This window comes from Pangasianodon hypophthalmus, chromosome 26 (genome assembly GCF_027358585.1).
Source record: "Pangasianodon hypophthalmus isolate fPanHyp1 chromosome 26, fPanHyp1.pri, whole genome shotgun sequence".
In the NCBI taxonomy this organism is placed as follows: domain Eukaryota; kingdom Metazoa; phylum Chordata; class Actinopteri; order Siluriformes; family Pangasiidae; genus Pangasianodon; species Pangasianodon hypophthalmus.
Window position 1 is genome coordinate 16,815,954 of NC_069735.1, and position 12,500 is coordinate 16,828,453.

Sequence of the window (12,500 nt, forward strand, 5' to 3'; positions counted from 1 at the left end):
CCAAATTCTAAAGACTGACTCATTGCCATTTGGCCATGAAATTCAGGAGTTATGCTGCAATTATCTATGGACCTGAAAAAGCTTTGTCCTGTATGGCTTTCCTTAGAAAGACAAATAAATAATTGCGTAACCTTGAAAAATAAGAAGATAAGAAAATGACGCACAGTGCTGGGGCTCGTGTGGGAAGCTCTGGCTCACTGGGCAAGTGGGTTTAAATCCCAAGAGTCACTGTTTGTTGTTGTTTGGTTGTTCTGAACCTTGGTCCTAGCATACCCTATGCCCTGCACATCTTTTGTGTTTTTCCTACTCAAGAGCAAGCACATCAAGTCAGAAACACTCTTTTACTTAGCTGATTGAGGGTATACGTAGATAAACAGCAATATACAACACAAGGGTCCTCCAGGACCAGAGCTGGGAGCTTAAAGGAACTGATTGGTGAAAAATCCTAAATGTAGTCAATCAGTTACAGCATTTCTGGTGTCTGAGGTTTGCTTATTTATTTTCCCACTAGAGCTACGAGGCTATAGCAAGTAGCAGATGTGGGACTTACCCTACCTTCATGCTAGCAAGCTACAAGTCGCTTGTGTTGCTTGTAGTTTGCCTCTTGTGGGCGTGTAGTGACCGCTACTATTGCCACTTATGGGTGTGGCCTATCCAGCATTTATTTTAGCTCTGATGAGAAACAGGAATCGATATGAATAGCTACTAAACTTAACTAGTTACTAAGAAATTAAATAATGCACTCATCAGTGTGAAAATTGGTTGTTTGATTTTGGCAGATTAGCAATGCAACTAACTGTACTAGCTACCTACACTCACCAGGAAAGAAAATTGGGTTAGAGAGCCTCCTATCACTCTTTTCTAAACTGAAAACTTCAGACAACAAACTGTTGTCTCGGCTGATAGATTATATTTAGAGCAAGGGGAAAATTGTGCCATTTCAATTTTTTTATTGATCTATTTTTTAACATTCACCCCCCTCAGCTCTTTGCTCGGAATAGACTCTCCATTATTTATTTTGAATCACTGAATTTGTCAAATGAATCACGAAGCAAAAATAGGCACATAAATATAAAAAAAAACCTTTCAGAGCCCAAAATTATTCATAAAAGCTTTTCCAGCTGCATGGCGTGAGTCGCAAAATTAATTCCTGACCTGCTTGAAAGTCCCACAGTACTTCATTTTAACAACCTCTAATTAAAAGTGTAAATGTTTGTAACGTTCTTCATGTTTGTAAAAGGGTTTGGAAAAGTCTCTGACTTTGTGTTTTATTGAGCCATAAAAAGTCAAGCTTGATTTATTTTACTTTTAACAAGTTGAATCTCTTAAAAGCACACCTACTCTGAGCACCCTCATGGGGCAAATCTAAATTCCATGGGTGTAATAAATTGAAGATGTTTTTTGTAGTTTGTCCAGAACCAGATATAAAACACAAACACACACACACACACACACACACACACACACTCAGGAACATGTGCATCTGCTGCCTAAGACAGCTGGACAAGAAAAGAAAAAACGAAGAAATGAACTGTCTGAATGAAGAATGTACGTTAAATCTAATCTTAGCGGCAGATGTTTTTCTCAGACACACAGCTCGATTACACAGTGCTTTCATGGCTTGGGTGTGTTCCAACACTGTTTTGCCTCCATCACCTTCCTCTCATGACTCAACAGTGTGTATCCCATGTGTCACGAGTGCAAACTCGGTGCACACACACAGCCTCTGCAGTGAGAACTTATCTGATGTGACTTCTGTGGTGATTTACACACTCAGCCCCGACTGATCTCCCAGGTTTTTCATGCTACTGTCGAGTTGAGAATCACAGGTTTAGATTAAAGCGCTCATTCTAATACGTTATCTTTCTATAGTAACAGCTTATTCACAGGGACTTGTACGGCAGACGCTACATTACAAGCCTTGGTGCTTTCATTATATGATGTTCTTGTTCTGGCTTCAGATTTCTAGCTAAACGGGTAGAATATATTGTTTTATCTATGTTGATTAGCAAATCATTAGATATTAGCTATATTGTTAGGAAGTGATGCTTGGTTTCACTGTTGCTAGCGGGGATTTAGCTAGCACACACATTAGCAAGTAGAGTAAAGGAACAAATTTGTGTTCACTGTTGTATACGCAGGAGGAGCTGAAGTAACCCAACTCACTCTGAAAGAAATGGACGAAATGCGAGATTTTTGCTACACAGCTCAAGCTGTTTCTAAATGTTTCCTGTTGTGAAAAAAAAGAAAAGTGCCTCAGATTGCAAGGCATTCTGGGTAAGTGTGACATCCCTTGATATCTACAGTCATGTTGATGCATTCCTTCATGTAAGGAACTTCATTTGAGGTTATAAAGTAATTTTTTTTCACTCAAGCTTTTCACACTTTCACAGCACAAAATGCAAGCTGGCTGATTTTCAGTGCTAATTTTGCTTTAGAGTGTGAACTGAAACATTTATATCATATATTTATATCATATACCATATCTGCATTGGGGTGAAATGAAGGGATATTACTGATGCAGCACGACACTGTGGATTCAATCACTGTCTGAACATTTCTTATGGTTTCATCTCAATGGCAGATGATTGTTAATTGCACTGGGACCTCGTTAATTACGCAGATTACTCCAGTAATGCTTCAAAGCCGCCATGCAACGCAGGATGGATTAGAATGATTCACATATTTCCCACAGGGCTGATCATTTATTTTTGAGTGAGTACAGATGTGTGCATGAGATGAGTATGTGGCACCGGTAACCACCTACTCCTCTGAATTTAAATGCTGACAATTAAATATTCCTTTCCCATGTTTATAATTAACGGTTATCACATATCACATGTTGTTATCGGAAAGTCATCAATGTTGGGGTGCTGTGATGTCACTGTTACCACCCCCAAGTTGACAAATTTCTAAAAAAGAGCACATCCTGACCTTCTCATACTACAGCAATTTACCAACTTTTACAAATTTTAATTTATTAAACAACACCTGAAAGTCGAAAAACACCGAAAAAAACAATTCTTTTTAATCTGCTTATCCATTACATTTAATGTTGGGGAACATCTGTGAAACAAGTCATTTCCTCAGAAGCCTCTCTTTTTTCTCTCTCTTGACATTAATAAGACAAAAAAAAAAAAAAATGCAGTTTGTCACATTACGAAGGAACCAGAAAGCACAAACTTCACTATCCTGAAGACTTTCATGTGGAGGAAAACGTACTGACCGTTACAAAGCACTAACACCGGAGACTCTTTCCATAAATGTTAAATAAACATCTCCTTCCAGGAAACATCACTATATCAATGATTACACACGATTTTTAATCTGTTTATGCGGAGCGTCTGCCGTACGAGTCCCTGTGAACGAGCTGTTACTATAGAAAAGATAAAGTATTTGAGCGTATTAATCTTAATAGAAACCTGTGATTTGCAGCTGCGCTACTGTCAGAGCTGCTGTTATAGAAAATGAATCAACACCTTCTGACCAATCACAGTCCAGAATTCAACAGCGCTGTGGTGTAATGATCAGCAACCTAGGAGATAGTTGGTTAGCAAATTGTAGAACATCAGCTTTGGACCGGGCCCAAGTGCTTTCCACAGCAAACCTGTATTTTAGCTTGTATTAGCAGAATCTTGTGGCCCTTGGAAAGATTTACCATTCCTCTCTTTTCTTACACTTTTCTTTTTTTTATGTTTTCTCTCTCCTTCCTCCTCCCCCTCACTTATATCCGTGTGTGCACCAATATCACAGTTATCCATCTCCACTCCCTTCCATAGTGGATTTCATTACACACACACACACACACACAATTTCCCCCTCATCCAACACCCCTACACCTAATGATCCCCCATATGCTCTCTCTGTAGCATTAAGAGCACACATCAGTAAAAGACACAGCAGGTCTCTGTGAACGTTTCAGCCATGTAAAATGCACTGTCTGTGTGAGACAACTCTTGAGTGATCACAGCTTGGAGAGGACAGACCTTGAACCGAAGAGTGAGGCGGATTATGTGTTAGAAACATGCGTCAATCGAACTCTGTGTGATGAAGGAGAGCAATGCCCACTGAGGCCTTGAGAACTCTTTCAATATAGTGCAAGAAATAAATTTCATATGCATATAAGGAATGCTGTAAGGAATAAAACAACCAATCTGAGAGACTTTTGAGGACAAAAGTCTTTGTGCGTGTGTGTGTGTGTGTGTGTGTGTGTGTGTGTGGAGGGGAGTTTGTGTGATATGGCAACAGCAAGCACTGCCCATGCTGTTGAGAAGTAAACACGCCGAAAAACCCATCCATTAGCTCAGCAACAAAACAGCAATCCATTAATCCCCTGACTCATATGATCGATGAACCTGTACATTAGAGGGTGCATGGGTGTGGGTGTGTAATTGATGCTGTAATCTCTTCTATAACTGAGAAGGACAAAGCAGTAAAGGACATGGATTTAAATATACACAAATGTACTCAGCCTCTGAGGTGACAAGGTGGTTATCTTTTAAAATTAATATACTGAGGCCAAAGGTTCCTCGAACTCTATTTTGTAGAGAATAAATACTTAATCTGTGGCAGCTAATGTATTTTAAAATGAGTTAAACATTGAGAAATCAATTTAAGTGACCACTGTGGCCACAGGAACCTAAGTATGGAGATAATTGATGATATTGCACTTGAACTTTTTGCCAATTCCCACCAAATAATTAATTGGAGGCTACAGATTAAGTATTACGTTCCCACAACATTTTAAATGTTGGTCTCAAGTTGCCCAGTATTGGAGGCTACAGATTAAGTATTAGGTTCCTACAACATATTAAATTGTGGCCTCAAAATATTACGTTGCAGACTCAGTATATTAATTCCTGGACACAAGATATCTATGAGCAGCCTCAAAATATTAAGTTGTAGCCTTTCTATATAATTAGTAGCTTTGAAATATAACACAGTCTCTATATTGTGGTCATGTTATATTAACTTGTGGCCATGGGATACAAGTGGCTTGAAATATTAACTTGTAGCCTCAATATATAAAGTTGTATCCTTGGTATATTAGTTCTTGGCAACAAGACACAAGTGTAGTCTTGGCTTCAGGGAATTACATTTGCACTGGTGGTGATCATTTCAACATGAAAAAAAAGTAAAATAAAGGCAGTTCAAAACAGTTGCTCACAATATATGTAAGATGGTAGCATCTCCTAATGTACTGGCATTACTGCTAAATGAGTTGTATCATGGTGAAGCTACAGTGAAGCTCTTGTCTACTATCCTTCAACGTTTCATAACTTTTGACACACCCTGTCAGTACTCATCAGAACCAATAAAAAAATCAACATCCTTGACATCATCCTCACGAAGGACTCACGTAGCAAATCTGTGTGTTATTCTCTCAGTATTACTCCTCCACCCGCCCCTGCTATGGTTCACTCACTAGCAACCTGAAAACCTCTTCTTGTCTTTTATTAGCTTTTATTTCGACTGTGCAGTTTTTTTTTCAGAATTGAGTTCTGATATTCTGCACATCCCTGCACTCTCTCTGCTCTCTCAACTCCAAGCTCACTACACCAGAACCTTCAAGCCCCTGACTGTTTGACATTCTCTGAAAGAAAGAACAGTGCTGGGTGCTGAGAAACGGTGCTGAGAAAAAGTGGAACAAATCCAAATGCTTGACTCCTTTCTTTAATTTCTTCACATTGATTCATCACATTGTTCTCCACTGTCTCTTCTATACCTCTCCTCCTGCTGATGATGCACGTTGAGCAGAAGGTCAAGATCTTTCTGTCATCCTTCAGCCATGTTGGAGTAAACACACAAACACCAAATCAAGACTGACTTTATTAACCTTGAAGCCACTTACTGAGGAAGATGACTCACTGAGGAAGACTTTGTCCACAATATACACAACCTCCAGTCACCTCCCAACACAAGAGACCACTATGTTAAACATTTTGTTAGTGTGTAGTCTGGTTCCTTGCCTCTTCAAGTCTGCCCACGTCACACCTCTAATTAAAGCATGTCAACTGACCTTCATAAAATATCCCACCTCACCATGCAAAACTAATCCAGTCCAAATAGCTTAATTTTCCACTCTTGCTGACTTTTGTTCTTTAGAATTGATCTCCAGACTTGAAGGTTTCAGGTCACACAGTTTCTCTTACCATCGATATGTGGATGACTCATAAATTTTGTTTTCCTCCACACACCGTCCAAGTCCGAAGATATTAGACCCATAGTCTGAAATGAAAAAGAACTGATCTACCCTGCAGCTACCTGAGGCTCTATTGATGGCTGCAATATTCCTGGACTTCATCTGAAAACTCCAGTTTAAATGACAGATTTGTGGTGTTAGTTGCTATAAATGAAGACACACAGATGAAATACTTGTCAGGAGCTCTGTAAGAGAAGAGATGCTCTGAATAGGGTGTTGGTGCTTGGAAAGTGTTTTTTTTTTTTGAGAAGCTCAGTGTAATATTTTCTTAGGGGGCCTTAGGATTCCTATCCTCACCCCTGCTGACTGTTGGAGTTCAAGACTAATGTTATTGGGTCCCCATTTGGTTCTGCTCATGGCATTTTAGTCAAGAATAACAAAACTAAATCAAACTCATATGTCATTTTTTTTTAAATGTAAAGAACTTCTGAAGTCGTCATCAATTCATTTACTTTAACTGAAATTTTATAATCTGTCTCAGCATCTACATGCAATATGCTTATTGTACATATTCACCAATTTATATTAATGAGCTTGTTCTAATATGTTATTAGATTAGATTCAACTTTATTGTCATTGTGCAGAGTCCAAGTACAGAGCCAACGAAATGCAGTTTTTCACATATCCGAGCTTGGTAGGAAGCTGGGGTCAGAGCACAGGGTCAGCCATGATACAGCACCCCTGGAGCAGATGTGGGTAAGGGCCTTGCTCAAGTGCCCAACAGCAGCGTGACAGTGCTGGGGCTGGGGCTGGGGCTTGAACCCCCGACCTGCCGATCAGCAACACAGAACCTTAACTGTTCAGCCACCACTGCCCATAAGCGAGTCATGTTCCCGCCCGGTTTTGAACCAAGGACCTATCGTTTCTATAGTAACAGCTCATTCACAGGAATTTGTATGACAGACGCTCCAAATAATCAGATTAAAAATGTGTAATTATTGATATTGTGAAGTTTTTCGGTAAGATGTAGGAGCTCATGGGTCAAGCATGGTGGAGGTAGTGTCATGGATTGGGCTTGAAGGGCTGCTTCTGAAATGTTTTCACTAATCTATTGATGATGGAACTCATGATGGTAGCAGCAGAATGAATTCATTAGTCTACAGAAACATTCTATCAATTTACTTTGAAATGCATCCAAACTAATTGGGATGAACTTGATCATGCAGCAAGACAACGACCCAAAACACACTGCCAACACAACAAAGGACTTCATCAGGGGAAAAAAGTGGAAGGTTTTAGACTGGCCAAGTCAATCAGCAGACCTTAACCCAACTGAGCAGCATTACACCTCCTGAAGAAGTGACTGAAGGGAGAAAAAAATTGTGTGTGTCTTTGTTCAGATGTGAAACTTGGGAAACATTCATTAACACGAGAGAGAATTGAACACAGCATGATAGATTTACTGTGTTCATTCATTAGTAAATACTTCATCCTTATCCGGGTTAAGATGATTTAGATGACTAATTTCAGAACCTAATTTTAGAAAATATTGTGGGTTTGTCCAAGCAAAAATATCTGTACAAGCTGATGGGAGTAAAAAAAAAAAAACACACACACACACATTAAAAACAACCCACACTCCCATACACACCTCTATGCAGAATCTATGAACAGACTTTTGTATGTGTGTAAGTGAACAAATAACCAGAGCAGTCTGAAGAGCAGGCTGAAAATATTAATCTTTAATTTCCAAAAATCTTTATTCATTCTGGACAAAACAGAGCGACACACAGCCGAAACTCCAGCAGTCTGGACCTTCCCACTCGCTCTCTCTCTCTCTCTCTCTCTCTCTCACACACACACACACACACACACACACACACACACACACACACACACACACACACACACACACACACACACACACACACACCCACAGCGCCCTCCACAGGCCACAGATTAGCATCAACCTTCTCTCAACTGCGAGGAAGTTGTTGGTGAAAAGCCATGTTGGATATCTTTAGTTTTTCACTGGAGATATCAAGCTAATGTAGCTAAGAAGTGATGGTAGTGTTTCCTTCCATTGAAGACTTCCTTTAAAATCATTTATTCTCAAGTGAGGGCTTTAGGGATTCGTCTGAGACGTACCTCCTTTACTGATTATCCACATTAACAAAAGCGAATACTGGACATAATCCATTTTTTCCCCAATAACCTATTCCTTTAAAGAAACAAATTAAAAAATAATATTTTCCATACATCTTTAGTCTTACTATTAACAGAATTAAGATAATAAATCTCATTTAATACACTAGGTTAATACACTAAATGATCTACAATCTTATCAGATAAACCTCCAGCACGAAGTCCTCCAGCTGTGAACCCAACATGGCTGGAACAGTTTCATTAGAAATCACATTGTTCGGTTTTCGCATATACGATATACAGCATTATTCTCCTTATACACTAAAGCAGAGTTTTTTCTAAAGTGAACTCTTTTCTCCAGTACAGATTGGTCCTGACTTTCCACGCGATACAGATTACCCCACACACACACACACACACACACACACACACACACACACACACACACACACACACACACACACACATCAAATAAACTCTCTCACTAACTCTCCTGATCAAACCCATTAAAGGTGCAATTCTAGTAAATTCGCTCTTCTATAGAGCTAGGACAATGAGGGTGTGTTTTGTCTCAAGTACTCGATATATGAGGCAGTGGAAAGAAATTATTAAACAGATGTGATTAAGAAATTGGCTGTCGTTATGAATTTGAATTAATAATTCACTTGTTTTTGTTACTGGCCTGGAGCTAATCAAATAAAACTGGCCTCCACTCTGACTCAGCATCTCAATAACATGTGGAGTTTCATTATAGAACAGCAACATGAAGTCTCAACATTCAGCTGCTGATCATTCTGTAGGTCTGTAATTACTGACTCTAGTCCATCTGCGTAAAGTATTGGCACCCCATATACCCCATCCATCAGTATAAAGGGACGATCACAGGATCTGTGAGTGTATTAGGCTCAGCACTGCTTATAATAATTATTAGAATAATATGGACATTTCCTGAACAAATGAAATAGCTGTAGGGTAGAGGTTGTGCAGAATCTTTTCTAATCCCAACTTTTCAATATTTTCTAACAAACTTTATCGGTTCTACTTCATGAAATATAAACAAAGTAGTCAGAGTAGTATTTATATATAATAATTATATATAACGTCTCTATACACGACAGAAAATGTGAACGAGTGGGGAACTGAAGAAACGTCGGACCACACAAGCCACATGATTGGTCTTCAAAAAGATCGTTTGGGTTTACTGCTTGTTCACAGCATCAGACCTAATTTGAAATACGAATGTGGCTTGTTGCTGAAATCACACATGTACATAGAAAATCAATGCTCACGTGAAGGAACATGAGGAAAATTTGACAAAAATAAAACAATTCAACTGAATGGAAAACCACGTGGGGCTCAAAAGATGCTTTTAACCTCCTTTAGCTGTTAAATAACGGGGAATGTAGATAAAATAAAGTTTTTTTTTTAAATTCTGGTAATAATAGGATGAGATGGCGTAGCTTTGGAAAAATGGAAAATTGATTTGAAGGAGTTTGAATCGTAAAATTCATTTAAAATGATTACACTTAAACCTCATACCAGCCAAAGCAAATCTTTTGATGCTGTTTTTTTTACCGTGGTAAAGTAAGAGGTTATAGTGATGTTAGAAAGCAAGTCAAATTTACAAAATAGTGCAGATTCTTCAAGCCATGTAATATCTGCTCAATGGTGGTCCCTTTCCATCGAAGGACAGTGCAGGGGGGGGGGGTGCCAATACTTTGTGAAGCATAACAGATGGGCTAGTAATTGTACACAGACAGAAAGGGCACACTTACTGCACCACGTCGGTGTGTACGTCTGTGTGTGAGGATGTAAACATGTCAAATGCTAATCATTAGCTTCTGTGTGATGTAGTGCACTGTGTAGTCTACAAAGTGTGGTTTGGGACACGCCCTGATGGCTGAGAGTGGAAATGTACTGGAAATGTACAGTGATCACACACAGACACACACACACACACACACACACACACACAGTTTTTTTCATGCTTCAGAACACAAGAGTGTGTATTTGTTTGTTCCAGTGTGTTTGTTCATATTTTTGTGCATATACATAATGCCCTTTTATTTAAGGGGTGTGTGTGTGTGTGTGTGTGTGTGTGTGCACGCATGCACGCATTAGAGGGCACGTCCTAGTTCCAGCTCAGTCCAGGATCAACACTGTGGCAGTGGGAGTGGCCAAAAGGGCAGAGGTCACGGCTTGGGCTCAGCTGACCACCCTGATGCCGAAGTACTTCCTCAGCTGCTCCAGAAACAGGAAGGTCAGAACCGTGTGAGGAACCAATCGGATCCCTGCTGGAACTAAACCCTGCGATGTGATTGGACAGTTAGTGAGATAAATAATTTAAAAAAAAAAACTTTATAGCAAACATTAGAGTTTATTTAACAGCTAGCTAGAGATTATATTTGTTTCGTGACCCTTTAGGCGTGTCTGAATGGATAATTAGACAACTAGCAAGCAGGCTAATGCCCAGAGACTTGCTAAGCTACAACAGCATAACAAACGTTCCAAAAGATCATCGTCCAAAACTGCATTCTGTGTGTGTGTGTGTGTGTGTGTGTGTGTGTGTGTGTGTGTGTACCTTGTAGAAGGCGAGTGGTCCCAGTTTGGCAGTCTCAGACAGACAGTGCAGTACTCCCTAAACACACACACACACACACACACACACACACACACACACACACACACACACACAGTTATGGTGGAAAATCTATAAAAGGTTTCTGCTGATCAGTGCCGCAGCTCACACACAGGGACACAACTGAAGTTCAGGCGTTTATGGTAGCACTTTTCCACCGCAAACCATAAAGCGGTGATGTCAGGAAGTTGGGGGCGGAGCCTTTTCATCGCCAAGATGAGACAACAACACTGTCCATCACAGAAGTGTTACAGAAACATACAACAGATACAACACAAGGCAAACAACACTGCTGTAAGATAAAGAGCTACTGCTACCAAGGCAGAGTTGATTATTTTCCAATAACAGCACCTCCTGAAGTGTTTTATTCCTCTTACACCACAGCAGCAAGGTGGCAACAATTACCATTTTTATTTATATATTAAACAAAAATTAATATAATATAAAATATAACATATAAATATAAAATTATATATTTATTGTATGTCTGATAACAGGTGTGAAACAAGTTAGTTTCTTTTCTCACTTACTTTATAGAAACTATAAACAGTCGCTCCCTCTTCTCTCTCTCTCTCTCTCTCTCTCTCTCTCTCTCTCTATTATATATATATATATATATGGAGGTTTCTGTTTCACCCAGACTCACCCTGTACTCTCCTTTAGCATTCATCAATCGTGTCTTCAATACATCCAGCGGCTGACACAGAAACGTAGCACATCCTCCCTGATGGAGGGAGGGAGAGAGAGAGAGAGAGAGAGAGAGAGAAAAGAGAGACAAAACACACAATGGATATGTGAGATGCCCAAACCCTGACACAGGAATATAAATAAACAAGTACAACTCGATGCCCTCCGCATGAACAAGTCCAGTCTTTCTTGTTACTAATTTGTTAATATCTGAAATATGAAATATCTTTAAAACATACTTCAGAAGGAAACTATTGAAGAAACCCTATTTCAGACATCCGACCTTGTTGTGACCTTGAGCTTGTCTGAATCAGTTCCAAAATCTAATCTAATCATCTGCTGATTGATGATCGTGCCATATAAATCCTACAAACATTCGATCACTCCATTCTGAGATATCGCAAGAGAACCTTGGACAGACGTGTGTGGAAAACATAATAATAATAATAATAATAATAATAATAATAATAATAATAATAATAGTACTAGTAATAATTTTATACAGCACCATATAAAACTCATAAAAAGTAATCAAAGCAACCCTTGTTAGACATAATCTCATAAACACATGCATGAAAATGTGCTTAAAACATAAAGTCATTCCAAATAAATATTTTCATTAAACATCCAAAAAACACAGACAAAAAAACAAAAACAACAACAAAAATAAAAAATGCAGAAGCTCCTGATCAAGAAGTCTGTAAATATGCAAAGTAGAAACGGCGCTAATGCTACAAGCCCCGCCCTCTTCCCTTTATTGCACAATAAAACCTGACTGGTTTTTATAATTTATGGTGTAATAACCATTTCCTCTCACATCTTCATAACACCGACTCTCATTCACCCTGTAAATGTTTAATCCTGCAAAACCCTCACCACTAGAGGGAG

The 12,500-nt window shown here is 39.1% G+C and overlaps 1 protein-coding gene across 1 annotated transcript in view; it reads right to left on the reverse strand.

Annotated features, from left to right (window-relative positions):
- Nucleotides 1-7,864: 7,864 nt before the first annotated feature.
- The window catches only part of slc25a10b (solute carrier family 25 member 10b), a 16,522-nt gene continuing 11,886 nt past the window's right edge, over nucleotides 7,865-12,500 (reverse strand). Inside the window, exons 9-11 of the mRNA XM_034300235.2 lie at nucleotides 11,572-11,649; nucleotides 10,869-10,925; nucleotides 7,865-10,594 (exon numbers count right to left, since the gene is read on the reverse strand). Of these exons, the coding sequence (XP_034156126.1) occupies nucleotides 10,493-10,594; nucleotides 10,869-10,925; nucleotides 11,572-11,649 (237 nt within the window). The 3' untranslated portion in view covers nucleotides 7,865-10,492. The remainder of the gene's footprint in view (nucleotides 10,595-10,868; nucleotides 10,926-11,571; nucleotides 11,650-12,500) is intronic.